This window comes from Ornithorhynchus anatinus, chromosome 8, assembly GCF_004115215.2.
Source record: "Ornithorhynchus anatinus isolate Pmale09 chromosome 8, mOrnAna1.pri.v4, whole genome shotgun sequence".
In the NCBI taxonomy this organism is placed as follows: domain Eukaryota; kingdom Metazoa; phylum Chordata; class Mammalia; order Monotremata; family Ornithorhynchidae; genus Ornithorhynchus; species Ornithorhynchus anatinus.
The window spans coordinates 41829653-41847573 of NC_041735.1; the positions used below are offsets into that span (position 1 = coordinate 41829653).

The window sequence follows — 17921 nt, forward strand, 5'->3', positions numbered from 1 at the left end:
CCATGCAGAAGGCACTTATGGTCCAGAGCCACATCCGGCATCAAGGAAAGCCGGATACAGCTCTAGAGCCATTAGTTCCTGAACCCTATAACAATAATAACTATGGTATTCATTAAGCGCTTACTATGTTCCAAGCGCTGGGGTAAATACAAGATAGCCAGGTCCCTCATGGGGCTCACAGTCTACGTAGGAGGGAGAACAAATGTCACAATTATTATAATAATTATTATCATTAAGTATAGGCTGGAGAGGGAAGAGACTTAGAGACCATTAAGGGAGACTATGAAAGGAGACAAGCAGTAATCTGGTTGGAATAAAACAACCGCCTGGACCAGGGTCACAGTCTGATGGTCATTTGAATGAAGATGAAGGAGCAGATCAATGTAAGATTGACGTACTCTTACATCAACGAATGTAAGAGCTGAAAGAGTAAAGTGTGAAGGATCCAGGCTTCAGAGATAGAAAGGATGGTGGTGGTGTCAACTATGATGGGAAAGTCATTGGGTGGATTGGGGAAGAATAGGTGTTCAGGTGTAACTGGTGGGATGTCCACCCAGAGAGGTCCTAAAGGCAGCAAGTCAAAATGTGTAAGTGTAGCTGAGTTGAAAATTTGGGGTCCATCTAGAGGCAAAAGCTGAGTTCCTTGAGGAAATGAATAAAGAAAGATATCCAGAAAGGAGCCTTGAAGCTGGGAGGGCTGAGAGAAGAGAAATCAGTGACAGAATGAGAAAGAGTGCTCAGAGAGATAACAGAAGAACCAGGGGAGAATTATGTCAGTAAAATCAAGGAGACTAAAACATATGTTAACATAGAACCCATGAACATTAACAATTTTGTGGCCTATGTGGTCATTCCCAAAGTAGTGAGGTTAACATCCATACTTCCATATTAGGCATACCCTGTGATACTAACTTCAGTGTCATGTCCAAAGGAAACACACTCAGTACGTTTGTAGAGGATGACACTGAGAAATATTTATCTATTTAAATGAGAAAATTCAGAACTAGTCATGAGCATTAGTGAACACTTTCACTTTTCTTTCCACATCTGAACATTTAGGTACGACTGAAAAACGAATTACCAATTTACTGTTTAAGAGCAAATCTCACATGTCAAACTGTTATGTTCCTTGGGTAGAGTAAATCAATTATGAATTATAAATGACTATTTTGAGCACTGATCAGGAGGCAGGCATATCAATGTGTCAAAATTCACTCCGAATATAGTTTTGATATTCATTGCAGTCTATGACCATTCCTAATCACTTGCCAAGAATACAAAGTTACGTGCCAAAACACAGACTCATTCGTCACTTGTGCTTAATGCAGGTCTCAACTCCAACAACCCTGACATAATGTAGTGTTTTGACATATTGCTGATTGAAGACTTCATCACCTAGGCCAACTGCACGAATGGCATAAGTTGGCCATGACATTTTTCAAAAGATGGAGTAAAGAGACAGTTATACACTGCAATGCAATCAATCATACTAATATAAAAGAAATTAACCATAGTATACCAGCAATATATACCAGATATGCTAATCTTGAAATATGGGCTATGCTGATCAAAATTTGCAAATTTCTGACCAAGAGCGACATACGCAATAATAACGATGGATTGATGATACTGATCATCAGTGTTGGTACATGTTCACAGTTAAAACATAACACAAAAAAATCAAAAGAGGCAACAAAATCTTTTCACTGTTGCATTATTAATAATAATAATGTTGGTATTTGTTAAGCGCTTACTATGTGCAGAGCACTGTTCTAAGCGCTGGGGTAGACATAGGGGAATCAGGTTGTCCCACGTGGGGCTCACAGTCTTAATCCCCATTTTACAGATGAGGGAACTGAGGCACAGAGAAGTTAAGTGACTTGCCCACAGTCACACAGCTGACAAGTGGCAGAGCTGGGATTCGAACTCATGAGCCCTGACTCCAAAGCCCATGCTCTTTCCACTGCGCCACGCTGCTTCTCCATGCAACAGTACTATGTACACTGTCATGTTTCCTTTATCTCTCTAACCCTCTTGATGAGAATTTAATTGGAGGTGAAGGAAGGGATGCAATTAGCAGATACAAAGGTTCATTTCTAGCCCATGTGTTCATTCTAGGATTTAAGCATCTGGTTACTGGAAGTGGTTACTTTCATGTCTAACTGCAAATGACTGTCAATATGATCTTGGACGATCACTCGGTCAAAAGGTATTATTGAATGCCCACTGTGTGTACAGCACTGTACTATGTGCTTGGGAGAGTGCAACAGAGTTGGCTGATAAAATCCTGACCCTCAAGATCTGGTACAATCTAGTGGGGGAGATGGACATTAAATCAATTAAAGATAAGTAGCATGTCTTAGTATATGGGTAAGAATATAACTGCTGTCCACTGGTTGAACCGACAGGAGTTAGTGATAGATTGAATATGTGGGTTGAATAAAAGAGAGGACTCAAGGACAATGCCAAGGTTAAGGGCTTGTGAGACAGGAAGGATGGTAGTGCTCTCTACAGTGATAGATAAATCAGGGGAAAGACAGGGATTGGGTGGGAACATAAGGAGTTCTGTTTTGGTCATGTTAAGCTTGAGGTGATGGCAAGACATCCAAGTAGAGATGTCTTAAAGGCAGGGGAAATGTGGGACTGCAGAGAAGTAATGATGATGGTAGTTGTTAAGCGCTTACTATGTGCAGAGCACTGTTCTAAGCGCTGGGGTAGACACAGGGGAATGAGGTTGTCCCACGTGGGGCTCACAGACTTCATCCCCATTTTACAGATGAGGTAACTGAGGAACAGAGAAGTGAAGCGACTTGCCCACAGTCACACAGCTGGCAAGTGGCAGAGCCGGGATTTGAACTCATGACCTCTGACTCCAAAGCCCGGGCTCTTTCCACTGAGCCACGCTGCTTCTCTAGAGCAGAGAGTAGAGAGATCAGGGCTTGAAGATGTAGATTTGGGCATCATCTGCAAAGAGGTGGTAGCTGAAATCACAGAAGTGGATGAGTTCTCCAAGGTGTGGGTACAGATGGAGAACAGATGGGGACCCAGAACTGAACCTTGAGGGACACCCACAGTTAAGGGGTGGGAGGCAGAGAAGGAGCCTGCACAAGAGATTGAGAACAAGTGGCCAGAGAGATAGGAGGATAACCAGGAGAGGACAGTGTCAGTGAAGCCAAGGCTGGACAATGTCTCCAGGAGAAGGGGGTGGTCGATAGTTTCAAAGGCAGCTGGCAGGTCAAGGAAGATTGACATGGAGTAGATGCCACTGGATTTGGCCAAAAAGAGATCATTAGTGACCTCTGAGCAGGCAGTTTCTGTGGACTGAAGGGGATGGAAGCCAGATTGGAAGGGGTCAAGGAAAGAATTGGAGAAGAGGAATTTGAGATAGCAGATGTGTTATCAGAATAATAGATTGAATTGATCATGCCTGGTCTCTGATAATTCCAGTTTACACAGAAAAATCCAAATATCTGGATTAGCTCTGGTCTTGTGTGTTTCAAGGTACTTCAGTTTTCAATACTGAAATACATTGAATACATTTATCTTTCATATCTAGCCCATATTAATCATGGCCAATCCTGTTCCTACATAACTCCTTTAACTCCTAAGCTGTTGATACCAATACACTACAAACATGAAATACAAACCACAAGGAAGATCCAAAGGATACTAAGTTTCTCCTTAGTCCTCTACCTAATTTTGAATAGACTTACTGCTTGATTCTCATTAGGCCAACTCTGATTCTTACAAATTCAAGGCACATGGTCAGTAATTGGAGTAACTGCATTTGATTGTAGACGTATGTATTACTACTAGGTATCTTTCTAAAATTCAGAAACCTATCCGTTGTGAAAGAAAATGTTATGTAATATCTATTTAATTTGGATCAATTCTTTCAGTAACAATTACAGCAGAATCACTTTAGTAAAATGATTTACCTTCTGAGCATCATGTTCAAATGTGGAAAACCAAGGTTCAGCAGTTTCCATAAGGTGAGAGAACATTGCACTAAAACACGAGAAGGGAAAGGATACTAGTGTTCAATACTGGAATGCAAACAAAACATCAAAAAATAGGATGAAACAAGGGAAGTTAGTACACTTACTAAGCATCATGCTCCAAGTATTCTGGGTTTAGAAGACCTTTCATTTCCTCACTAGGGAAGTAACACACAAAAATAATCAAAATTAAATTTTTAGTCACTCTTCTACATTTACTATTGTGGTTTCAAACCCAACTTTCATAAAAAGTGAAAATGCGAAAAATTATCCCCTTTTTAATTAAAGAGCAACTCCAGTGAACAAATGAAGTCTTTCCTTTCTATAAAGATCAAAAACAAATTACCTGCCTTGTCTGAACTACAATAAAGTAACCATCTAATTATACCAAATAACAAATTACAGAATGTCACAATATATTCTTTGAATGTGCTTGATCTAGAATAATTGATTACTCCATAATCTATCACTGTTTGTCCAAAACAAAAAAAAATTATGGTTACCGGTCAAATATGCACTATCAAAACATTAATTTATTTTGTTTTAATGGCCTCTATTTTTATTGTATTTTAACAGCAATTTATCAGTGACAGCACCTCTTATCAATCTCCTTTACAGTCTTGCTCCCCCCCGCCCCATTTTTTTTTGGCTTAGGAGATACTGAAAAAATGAATTCTGTTGATGCTTCTTTTCAGCACTTACTTTCCAGGAAGTGTATCCTATACCAACTTAAGATATTTTAAGATAAATTTTTAGAAGAAGAACTGTTAAATTACATCTAAATAAAATACTAACTCCATCCTTTAACAAGCATGGTATTATAGAAGAAGCTACAGAATATCTAATTACAACGTAGTTTGAATTGTTGAATTTCAAAAGCAAATACAGTAAAACTATAAAACGTAGCTAATAAATTTGATGCCATCCCAATGAACAATCTATATTCAATGGTGAATATTAATGTAGCTGAAGAACAAGAACAGGCCTTGAAATATGGAAAGCTATATTTAATAAATAAAATGGAAAATAAATATGACATCAAACATTAAGAATCGAGGCAGGCAAGGTATGAAGCTTGGAGGGAGCTCTGATCTTATAGGTTCTGAGACCACGATTCAGTACAAGGAACAAGCAAAAGACCAGGTCACCATATAGAGTATTCCTCCTTGGCGGAATAGCTGATTTATGACATGAACTTAAGAATATTTTTCAGTGTCACCACAATTCTATGACCAGACATGTTAATACAGATTTATCCTGGCTGGTTCAATCATCTTTTTAATCTCCCTCTTTGGCTGAAAGTAGGACCAAGATTTTTCACCTTGCTTCAAGTCCCTGCAAAAAAGTATGATTAGTGATAGTTTATGAGTTTTTGGCACCAGGAAAATCTGTGCAGTCTTTCTATCAAGAACCAGTCTAAACCGAAAAGGCCAACATTTCATTACTCTCCTAATCCATTTGAAAGTTTTATTTCAAAAAGCTCTTCTTTTTACTAAGATGGAGGTTGACTGCAAAAGGCTCACAATTTTTATATGAAAAAATGCTGAAAACAGTGTGCTCTTCATATAACATATATTCAAATAAGAAAACTTGCCTTGGTTGTGCAGCTTCGCTAGCATGCAAAAACGCTTGGTGGTCACAATGCAAGATAAAGACAATAGGGGCTAATAGCTCGTGCATACCCTAAAACATAAGAAACAACAATAAGATGCTTATCCACATACTGCCAAATGGCTCTTTCAATCTATAGCAATGAGTCAAATTCCATTTAAGAATTAATTCCTTTCAAATAATATCTGGCTAGCCATTGTAGGTTTTGATTTACCAGAACACTTTTTCTTCTTTTAGACATGGTGTGCAGCTCTCCTTTTTCTGACACAACAGACAAGAAATCGGCATGGTAGACAACCTTGCACCTGTCAGTTGCTCCAAGAACTATGCTTATACATATGATTTCCATTTATGTAAATTACAATCATGAGCTACAGTATAAAGATCTGCAGTAAGAAGGGCAATGAAGAACTGTACACTGAAGAAAATTACATCCAATGTTTTCCTTTTATAAATGGTTGAAAATTAGGATGTCAATAGCTTTTAGCAAAGCAGAAATAAGCTTGTTAGATGTTGGATTATGAAATGTCTCTATCTCTGGAAGGGATAACAAAGAAACAGCTTTAAAATACAATTTTTATGATTTTGTTCACATGGCTATATCCTATGAATTTTAAAGATTCAGAATTCCACAATTAGAATTACAGATTCAAATATGTTTAGGTATTTCAGTAATATATGATAATTTCTCTTAATGAAATCTAGTATGGCTTTTCCAGTTTTTATTTGACATTATGGTAATTGTGAACAATTATTAGTGATAGTGATTGAATCATGTTGTATTTTTTTAAATAGTTAAGTATCTACTATATGCCAAACACTAATACTAAGCACTGGTTTAGATAGAAGATAAATAGGTTGGACACAGTCCACATCCCACATAGAATTCGCAGCCTAAGTAGGAGGGAAAGCAGGTACTGAATCCCCATTTTAAAGATGAAAAAACTGAAGAACAGAAAAGTTAAGTGATTTGCCTCATGTTAATGATAAATCTTTCAAAAAGATGACTACATTTATAGTTTACAGGGTCACCATTATAGCTTAATAGCTGCCGGTTGCTTTTTGTGAGTGAAATGAGCCTTTTGCATGCTCCAAATTCTTGAAAAATATTCAACTCCCTCATCCACAGACTCCTGGACTTGAAGTTAAAAAGAATGCCATAGAGCACTTATTAGCATGTTAATAAACAACTTGAAATCATTGTTTTCTAAATATTGGGCATTTCTACTATTGATTGACATTTGGTTCAATTCCATCAACAACAGTTTTACATTGCTGTAGTCTTTCTTTTCATTATGAGTCAGTTTCAACTCTCCTACCTTCAACCTTTACTCATCACCTCCCCCTTGCCAGAAACTCCCCTTCCCTTCAAATCTGCCTAACCATGGTTCTCCTCCATCTTCAAGGCCCTCCTGAAATCCCACAATCAGCAGAAAGCTCTCCCCAACTACTTTTTTTTTCTTCTCTCCAGATCAAATAATCCCAGCTACTACCCGAAGGATTTACATGCACCACCACCTCAGCACTTATTTGAACTCACTGCTATCTACAGCACTGATATCAATTACACCCTATACCAGAGATGTATCTTTCCAATCTCTTTCTCCTCCAATCTATAACTAATTTGTCCAGATCTCCAATTGTAGTGTAAGCTTACTGATGGCAGAAATTGTGTCTTAGCCTATATCATATTCTCTCAAGCACTAGTACAGTCCTCTGCACACAGCATTGTGACGGAGAACCGTAATCAATCGTAATTATTGAGTGCTTGCTCTGTGCAGGGCACTGTACTAGGGAGAGTATAATATAACAGAATTGGCAGACATGACACTTACCACAGCAAGACTTCAGTCTAGTGGGCCCCCTCCTACCTCACCTGCTTTCTCTCCTTCTACAACCCAGGCCGCACACTTCACTCCTCTGGTGCTACTAACCTTCTTACTTTCTTTGATCTTGCCTGCCATGATGCCGACTTAATAATAATAATAATAATGTTGGTATTTGTTAAGCGCTTACTATGTGCAGAGCACTGTTCTAAGCACTAGGGTAGACACAGGGGAATCAGGTTGTCCCACGTGGGGCTCACAGTCTTCATCCCCATTTTACAGATGAGGGAACTGAGGCACCGAGAAGGTAAGTGACTTGCCCAGAGTCACACAGCTGACAAGTGGCAGAGCTGAAATTCGAACCCATGACCTCTGACTCCAAAGCCCATGCTCTTTCCACTGAGCCATGCTGCTTCTCTGGCCAACCTCCTGCCTCTGGCTTGGAACACCCTCACTCCTCAAATCCGACAGACGATTACACTCCACCCCTTCAACACCTTACTGAGGGCACACCTCCTCCAAGAGGCCTTCCCAGACTAGCCCCACTTGTCCTCTTCTCCCACTCTCTTCTGCGTTGCCCTGACTTGCTCCCTTTGCTCTTCCCGGCTCCCAGCCCCACAGCACTTATGCACATATCTGTAATTTTATTTATTTGTATTGATGTTTGTATCTTCCCCTCTAGGCTGTAAACTCCTTGTGGGTAGGGAATGTGACTGTTTACTCTTAAATTGTACTCTCCCAAGCGCTTAGTATAGTACTCTGGACACAGTAAGTACTCAATAAATACAACTGAATGAACGAATGGGGAGACAGACACTGATATAAGTAATTACGGATATGTACATAATTGCTGTGGGAAGAGGGAGGGGTGAATAAAGAGTGCAACTCCAAGTGGAAGATCGACTTAGAAGGGAGTGGGAGAAGAGGAAATGAAGACTTAGTTGGGGAAGGCCCATCGGGGAAAGTGTCCTTTCAAAAAGACTTTGATGGTGGGGAGAATGATCGTTTGTCAGACATGAAGATGCAGGGAATTGCAGGAAGTGAATGAGGGGTCATTGGCAAGACAGACGAGATCATAGGGCGGCACTGCAGGAGCGAAGTTTGGGGGCTGGGTTGTAATAGGAAATCAGGAAGGTAAGACAGAAGGAGGTCAATGTGATTGACTGCTTTAAAGCCGATGGTTAGGTGTTTCGGTTAGATGCGGAAATGGATAGGCAACCACTGGAGGGTTTTTTTTGTAATGGTATTTGTAAAGCACTTAATAGGTGCCAGGAACTTTACTAAACTCCGAGCTCGTCACAAGCTGATCAGGTGGGACACAATCCAGGTCCCATAAGGGGCTCACAGTCTTAATCCCCATTTTACAGATGAGATAAATGAGGCACAGAGAAATTAAGCAACTTGCCCAAAGTCACAAAGCAGAAAAGTGGCAGAGCCAGAATTAGATCTTTGTGAACAGTGGGAAACGTGGATCGAATTGGTTTTGTATAAAAATGATCCGGGCAGCAGAGTGAATAATGGACTGAAATGGGGACGTACATGCGTCAGGGAAGTCAGCAAAGAGGCTGATGCAGTAAATCAAGGTGAGATAATTATAATAATAATGATGGTATTTATTAACTGCTTACTATGTGCCAGGCACTGTACTAAGTGCTGGGGTGGATACCAGCAAATCGAGATGGACACAGTCCCTCTCCCATGTGGGGCTCATTTTTTCAATCCCTATTTTACAGATGAGGTAACTGAGGCCCAGAGAAGTAAAGTGACTTGTCCAAGGTCACACAGCACACAAGTGGCAGAGCTGGGATTAGAAACGTTTGGATTAACATGGTAGCAGTTTGGATGGAAACAAATGGTTGGATTTTAACCATGTAGTGAAGGTGAAACAAACAGAATTAGGTGACAGATTGAATATATGAGTATTGATATTCTCACTATAGGTCATTCTGCCTTCCCCATTTAGTGCATTCAATGTATGCTGATATTGCACTCCTTATAACCCATAATTACTCAGAAGTAGTGTGGCCTAGTGGATAGAGTACTGGCCTGGAAGTCAGAAGGACCTGGATTCTAGTCCTGGCTAGAACTAAGCCACTTACCTACTGTGTGACCTTGGGTGAGTCATTTCACTTCTCTGGGCCTCAGTTTCCTCATCTATAAAATGGGGATTATGACTGTGAGCCCTATGTGGGACAGGGGCTGTGTCCAACCCAACTACCAGTGCTTAGTATAGTGCCTGGCACATCGTAAGAGCTTAATACCATTATTATTATTATTATTATTATTGTTACAGTTTGTGTGGTAGACAAAAATCAAGGTAAAGAATAAGGCCACATTCAGTTTCCTGCTCCACTGCACCAGAAGAAGAGGAGAAGAGGAATGTTGAATGGAGGGACACCAATTTTGATTCTACACTGGTTAAATTCTGGCCAAATGCCTCACAAGAAGACAATATTGTATGGTATTTATCTTTTTGGTCAAATAGTCTATCACAGAATGTGGAAGTTCATGACAAGTGATATTTAATGAAGGCTAAAAATAGAATATTTATATCAAATTCAGTCACAAGCACAAGATCAATGGAGTACTGAAAAATTATTTTCAGGTCATATGATGTCACATCCTAGTTAAAAGATATTTACAAAATGTGGTATGTTTCAACTTCTCGTTGGAAAGAGTTGATTTATTTTCCTCTACCAAGCTGGAGATAAAATAAGGACTGGGCAAGCCTCAAGTGAAATAGAAGTTCTCTTCATGTCTACATGGAAATAAAAGCGTTTTCTCTTTAATGTCACTTTTCACCTGTACTTACGCTAATTTAAGGTTGGACAGGTACTGATCCTGTACAGGTAGTGACTCATGAAGTCCCTAAACTAGAAGTAGAAAGGTGGGCAATGGTGGCAGTTAAAGGCCACTGCATGTGGTGATGGGCGAGGCAGGACCAGGGGGATGGGCTGGCTAAGAGATCTGACAGAGCTCTCTGAGTGGTGCTTGACCTTCGTAGGCAGAGCCCCAGCAGGCCTTCCCCTCCTCGCAGAGCAGGTGGTCCCAACTCTCAGAACTGGACTCTTTCTATTGGAGTATTAGCAGGGTTTCAGATAACTACATTACCGGTAAGTAACACTGAATTCTCAGTGAACTGCACATACTTCACGGAAATGGAAGCCAACACTCCAACTCTCAGTACAGCAGGAGACCAAGCGGGTCGAAAGACCATAATTCCCAAATCTATTTCTACAGTCCAGATCGCTCTCCTTCTCCGGAGCCCCACTTTTCCTCTTGCCTGTTGGATGTCTCGCCAACACCTCAAATTAAACATGTCCAAAACATAACTCCTCTTCCCACCCAAATCCTGTCATCCCGCGCACTGTAGAAAACAGCACAATCTTCCCTACCTCACAAGCCCATAACCTTGGGATTACCTTTTATATCCTTCTCACTCAATCCACATATTTACCAAATCCTGTTGGTTCTACCCTCACAATATTGCTAAAATCCCATCTTTCCTCACCATCCAGATTGCTACTACACTGATCCAACCACTTATCATATCCTGACTCGACTATTGCATTAGCCTCCTCACTGCCTCCTGTCTCTCCTAATCCAGTCTTTACTTCGCTCTGCTACATTGGCTTTAAAACACTCAGTCAGCTTGCCCCATCCTACCTCACCTCCCTGACTTCCTATCACAACCCAGTCCACACATTTCACTCCTCTAACATCATCTTATCAATTAATCGCATTTGTTGAGCACTTACATTGTGCAGAGAATCGTACTAAGCATATGGGAGAGTACATTATTACAGAAGTGTTAGACAAGTTCCTTGCCCACAGTGAGTTTATACACTCTGGAGAGAAGACAGACATTAATAAAAATAAATTATGAATACATAGTGCTGTTGGCTGAAGGAGGGGTGAATAAAGGGTGCAAATCCACATATAAGGGAGACCCAGAAGGGAGTGGAATACTGTACCATGATTTCACCCATCCCGCTACCAATTCCTTGACTGTGTCCTCCCCTCCAGCCTAGAACTCCTTCCCCATTCATATATGACAGACACTCTCCCCACCGTCAAAGCCATTGCTCTTGTCTGTCTGTCTCCCCCGATTAGACTGTAAGCCCGTCAAAGGGTAGGGAATGTCTCTATCTGTTGCCGACTTGTTCATTCCAAGCACTTAGTACAGTGCTCTGCACATAGTAAGGGTTCAATAAATACTATTGAATGAATGAATGAAAGCCCTATTAAAATTACAACTCCTCCAAGAAGCCTTCCCAATTGAGCCCCCAATTCTCCTACTCCTTTCTGGGTCCCCTATACAGTTGGAACTGTTAAGCTCTTGATAATCACCCTCACCTATCCTTTGCCGCAGAATTCTTATGGAAATATCCATAATATATTTTAATGTCTGTCTCCCCTTTTAGACTACTTGGGCAGGGAATGTGTCTAACCAATTCTATTGAACTGTACTAAGCATTTGGGAGAGTACAATGCTCTGCACACAGTAAGCACTCAATTAATACCACTGACTGACTGATAACTTTGCCTTGACATGTTCTACTTTGAAACAAAACCTTGGAAAAGTACTGAGCAGCAGTGTATTCCTTCTTTTTGACTTCAGACTAGAAAAAAGTCAAGAGTAATCACCCAGAAACATGGGTTCTTTTAAAAATGAAGGGTGAAGAAAGGAAGACCCCAAAAGAACTTTCTTATTTGTCAAAGCCTTCTGGTACAGCTCCCACAAAAGTATGCTCAATACAATTTTGGCTTTTCCATCATCTAAATGGGCTCACTTTCCACTACCTTTATGCTTTTATCAATATTCTTCAGCAAACACAGAAGCACTCAACTCATACCAGTCAAAAATTAAGGTAAAGAAGTTTTCTTTGTCAACAGCCTGTAGGCTCACAAAATTGAACCTCTTCTTTTATCTGCCTGTGTTCATTTAGCTCACCAAGCAGTCTTTATTAAAGCTGAAGCATCAGGCAGTCAAAGTTCATTAATACCATTTATAAAATCTCTGCGGTTTCAATTAACTCAGCAAGACATTCTACACCATGATAACAGTCTCATTAATTCAATAAAATCCCATAACTATTAACAATATGGTCTATGTTAAACGGGGTGTCACCTAGTACAAAATAATAGCTTTAACAGCTTGTGATGAAACTCAAGGTTTTTTCTTAAGTTTGATCCGGTTAAATATTCAGTCCTTTTACAACAAGGTACTATTTCTCTGTATAGAACCTACAAGATTTTAACCATGTATGGAGAGTAATTTCGCTTTTTAGGTCATACCCAGAAGTAAAATATTACTTTCTTTTTCGAGATACAAAACTGTATATAAACTGTTCAGAATGTGAGCCTCTATTTCCCTCCCCACCTCCAAGTATTGGGTCACATTAATTGAAAACACGAAGTTGGGCACTACTGAACTAGCAGAGATGTCCTGAAGAAATATACTCACAGATCTCATTTTATCCAATTCTATAAAACTGCCCTAATAATGACGGCATTTGTTAAGCGCTTACTATCTGCCAAGCACAATCGATCATATTTATTGAGCATTTGGGAGAGTTGGTAGACATGTTTCCCTGCCCACGAGCTTACAGACTAAAGGGGGTGACAGAGGTTAATATGAATAAATAAATTACAGATATGCATATAAGTACTGTGGGGTTGAGGGAGGGGGTGAATAAAGGGTGAAAATCCAAGTGCAAGGGTGAGCAGAAGGGAGAGGGAGAAGGGGAAATGAGAGCTTAGCCAGGGAAGTGCTTAGTACAGCGCTCTGGATATAGTAAGTGCTCAGTAAATACCACTGATTGATTAACTGGAAGGCCTCTTGGAGGAGATGCGCCTTCAATAGGGTTTTAAAGGTGGGGAGAGTGACTGTATGTAGGATGTAAAGAGGGAGGGTTTTCCAGGCCAGAGGCAGGACGTGGGGAAGAGGCTGATAGTGAGACAGACGAGAGAGAGGTAGAGTGAGCAGGTTGGCATTAGAGGAGCATAGGCATTAGAAATGTGGGGGCTGGGTTGTAGCAGGAGAGCAGGGAGGTAAGGTAGGAGGGAGCAAGGTGATTGAGTGAATAGAAATGGTAGTTGAAGCCATGGCAGTGAATGAGTTCTCTAAGGGAGTGGGTGTAGATGCAAAATTTATGGGGACCAGAACTGAGCCTTGAGGGACTCCCACATTTAGGAGAAAGGAGGCAGAGGAAGGGCCCTTCAGAGAGATTAAACAAACTATCTTCTTAAAAAACGTAGTGAAATACAAATGCTGTTTTGATAACTGTATTTTCACTTCTAGTATGCCCATAAAACTACTGAAATGCTGCCACTATGCAGATCTAATACTGCTATAAAGAAATGAATTTTTTAATATTTGAAAGAGAAAAGAATTGAGTGGTTAGAAATTCAGGTTAAAATAGTTCTCTGTTTTTACCAACAACCACCTGTAATAACCACCTATGCTGTTCATAACATGTATATCTTCTATATGAATACTAAACTTGCTTTGTTGATGTTATTGAACAATTCCACTTTCACTCCTCTCATACTTACATTATGTGTTTTAACAACATATACACTTCTAAAAATACACTGAATAATCAATTTTAAATGGCTTAAATTTTATTACAAAAGGTACACCAAATTTTTGAGCTTTCATAAATTAGGGTGGGACAAGTAAACAGCCATTCTAAACATGAACTTTTAATGTAGGGATAGCTTCTGGAAACTTTTTTCTAAAAGTTCTAATCAATTCTAATTGATTCTAATCAATCATTAGTAGTTATTAAGAGCTTACTGCATAAACAGCCCTGCATTAAGCGGTTGGGAGACTATGGTACAATAGAGTTGGTAGACATGACCCCTGCCCACAAAGAGCTTATATAATCTAGAGGATAAATACCTGCTTTAAAGACTAATGAGTTATGCCATTATTTTATGCTGTATTTCATATTTTTATAAGTTATAAGTGAATTTAAAATTTTTATATCTAAGCATTCAAAATGCTATTACTTAGATTGATTCCAAGGGGGCTGTTTATAAACAAACTCCAAAAAGTTGTAAGAAAAGATTGAGCAGCCTTATCGAAGACAATTTGGTAGAATGTCTTATAATGAGGAAGCATATGTGCTTCAATGAGCTTACTTTCCTCCTCATGCAGCTGACAAGCATCTCTTAGATTGCTTTAGCATTATGATACAACTTTGGATACAATAAAACCTACATTATTGCTTTATCATTTGTCAAGCTGTAGACAAAATTTTGAGTCAATGGATGCCACCTGTACAATATTTTGATTACCTGCTTATAAAGCAACTGCTCGTTTTCTCTGGCATAACAGAACAGAACATCTGTAAGGATTTTTCTCACGTTTTCTTCTTGGAAATATTGCATTTCAGGAAACCTGAAAAAGAAAAAAATAATTCTGAAGATGGCAGAGCAACTAAAAAATCACTCAGACTCTTCACCTAGGGATGCACCCAGGATTTTGTTCATTTCCCATGTAAGCTTTTATCTGCCATCCAATTTCTAATAATAATAATAATGTTGGTATTTGTTAAGCGCTTACTATGTGCAGAGCACTGTTCTAAGCGCTGGGGTAGACACAGGGGAATCAGGTTGTCCCACGTGGGGCTCACAGTCTTAATCCCCATTTTACAGATGAGGTAACTGAGGCACAGAGAAGTTAAGTGACTTTCCCACAGTCATACAGCTGACAAGTGGCAGAGCCGGGATTCGAACCCATGACCTCTGACTCCAAAGCCCATGCTCTTTCCACTGAGCCACACTGCTTCTCTCTGTGGTGGGACTGATGTTCTAATGAAGTAACAGTAGGGGTGGGGGGAGAAGGACAAATGATAACATTTTCCTTTTTACAAACACTTAACCAAGCAAACCCCAACAATTGTTTTACCAGCCTAAAGGTGGGTATATGAGTATCTGTCCACTTTCCTTTTCAAGGAAAAAAAGGGCAAATGTTGGAGTTTTGGTTTCATATCTATAATTAAAACATCCTTTGAAATTAAGGATCTTAATTATTTACAAAGTAACAAGATGTTTTCTATGTAAATTCAGGGATTTTACTGTTACTTTAAAAAAAAATAATTGTTGGATTAGATTTGAACTGCACTGGCTTCTGACTGAGGAAAAAAGTCACCTAAATATTCCTAAACTAACTGTTGTAACTTTATTTTACACCAGAGGAAAAATAAAACACTAGAGGAATTTTGGGGAAATCTCTGTTGGCACACTGAACGTAATTCCACAGGTATTATCTAATGAAAAGGCTTGGAGATGTTATAAACTCCAATACTAGGTTACCAAACACAGTACTAAGAGTTTAATAATTGTCCACTAAATCATGTAAATTGTATTACACACCAATTTATGGTTTTGCTTGCATGCATACTAACCACTTACCAGATTAAAAGCTGGAAATCTACAACAATTGCATTTCAGGTAATTCAAATTGCCCATTTTTAGCAGCTATCATAACTCCCTCCCAGCCCCAGAGCACTTATCTACATATGTGTAATTTTATTTATTTATATTAATGTCTGTCTCCCCTGTGGGCTGTAAACTTGTTGTGGATAGGGAATGTGTCTGTGAATGTGTCTGTTATACTGTACTCTCCCAAGCTCTTAGTACAGTACTCTACACACAGTTAAGAGCTCAATAAATATGACTGACTTAAGATGTGCACGAGGCAGACACAGTGAACTAATCTAAGTGCAACAACACCCATCTGCAATCTTAGTATCAATTTCTGAAGTTTCAGTTTTCCTTTTAGAATAAAAAACAATTTTTACTCTAAAATTCTACAAGTAGGTCCAATGAGGTACTGTACTTCTGAAAAGAGAAAAAATTTGCTTCCATTTGAATTTGTAAAATCAATCAGTGATAAATTTTTAAAGGGGAGAACTAAAGGAAAAACCTTTGTTTACTGCTATTCTCATTATACTGCCAAATATGGGTCAAAAGTATAATCAGTCTTGGTCCATGACTGGAATAATTACATACAGATCAACCACATATTACACCTCAAAGTTATGTTATCCCACAAAAGAAACACATCTAGAGAAGCAATCAGGAAGAGGAGCAGTAGGTTACTAGAGATTAAGGACAGAGCATGGTGCTTTATAAAGTCACTTAAAAATGGCTGGTGGAAGGATTGTAGGGAACCGAGACATGGACTAAAAACCCCACAGTGCAAGTTTTTCTCAAACTTCTAGAAGATATTGGGACATTCTTGCAGAAGACTGGCTCCTTCAAATGGTGGGAAAGCCACCATGAATGGCAATTCAGCAGGTTTGAGTTCTCCTGAGAGTGTGTTGTGGAAGTCAGGCAATTGAAAATTTCCTGTGCTGGGTGCTTGGAGTTTACCTCCTGATTGAGACCTAACCGGAAGTCATTCCATGTGGCACAGTATTTCCCTCTTTTTAATTTATACCAGAAAAAAGAGGAAAGCGAGTTATTTTATACTTAGTCTTCTTTCCTTTCATTGCCCCAAGCAAAGTCTTCAAACAATGACATGGCTGTGACACAAATTGTTTAATTTTTGTTAATCAGATGACCAAGCTTCGCTCCTTCAGTTTTGAGACTCAATAGGTTTAAGAATTACCCTGTACCCTTTGACGTTAGTATTTTCAGATTTGTGGTAGTGATTAATCCAAACTTTGGCGACTACCTTCCCTGGGGAATTTATTCAATCCTGGTGACTAGGGCATTCACCAATCTCTCAACTGGGTCTTGGCTGGAGTTTTTAATCCTCTATAATTCTTTGGGCTACTTAAATACAGTTTAACTAATTTGGGTCACAGTTTGGGGTTATATAGGTAAGTGACTCCTAATCAGATCACACAAATTTTTGAGTGTAATAAAATCTCATAGTTCTGGAAACCAACAAAAGAAGAAATGACTAGGACTGGGGATGAGGTGAAGAAACATAAACCTGTGATGGATGCATTAAAGGTACATAATGAGAAGTAGCGGGGGACTCAAGAATGAAAGGAAAGAACAAACAACGAAGATGCAAGGAAGGCATGTGGAAACTGTACTCAGAAATCTTGAACTTTACAAAATCATAGAACAAGAAGAAATCTCAATATATCAAGTAGTCCAAGCATCTAGCTCCAACAGATAAATGATAATGCCAGTTGAATGCCCAAGCCAATAAATGCCAAAGTCAGTTGGATAAAGCCCTTCTCTTTTTTTGGGTGGGGTCTTTGTGGATTTGAATGAGTCAATTCTTTAATACTCTCCTATCACACTTGGATTGACTAACTGATCACAGCTCATCTCTGTCTTAGACACCAATGCAAAGGAAACATTATGAGCTCCTGTTTTCAGCTTTTCTTTCCTACTGACCTAAATGGAAAATTCTTTAGTCCTTTATATTCTTGCAAACTAGTTAACACAAAGCATTTATTTAGTACATACTGTGAGCATAATATTACACTAGGTACTTGTGAACACACAATAA

The 17921-nt window shown here is 39.3% G+C and overlaps 1 protein-coding gene across 13 annotated transcripts in view; it reads right to left on the bottom strand.

Moving 5' to 3' along the window:
- TBC1D5 (TBC1 domain family member 5) overlaps positions 1-17921 on the bottom strand; it is a 442854-nt gene that overhangs the window by 170205 nt on the left and 254728 nt on the right. For all 13 annotated transcript variants that reach the window (XM_029070199.2, XM_029070200.2, XM_029070204.2 and 10 more), the window contains 4 exons: positions 14741-14843; positions 5593-5681; positions 4106-4156; positions 3939-4008 (listed from right to left, as the gene is read on the bottom strand). In XM_029070199.2, the coding sequence (XP_028926032.1) occupies positions 3939-4008; positions 4106-4156; positions 5593-5681; positions 14741-14843 (313 nt within the window). The remainder of the gene's footprint in view (positions 1-3938; positions 4009-4105; positions 4157-5592; positions 5682-14740; positions 14844-17921) is intronic.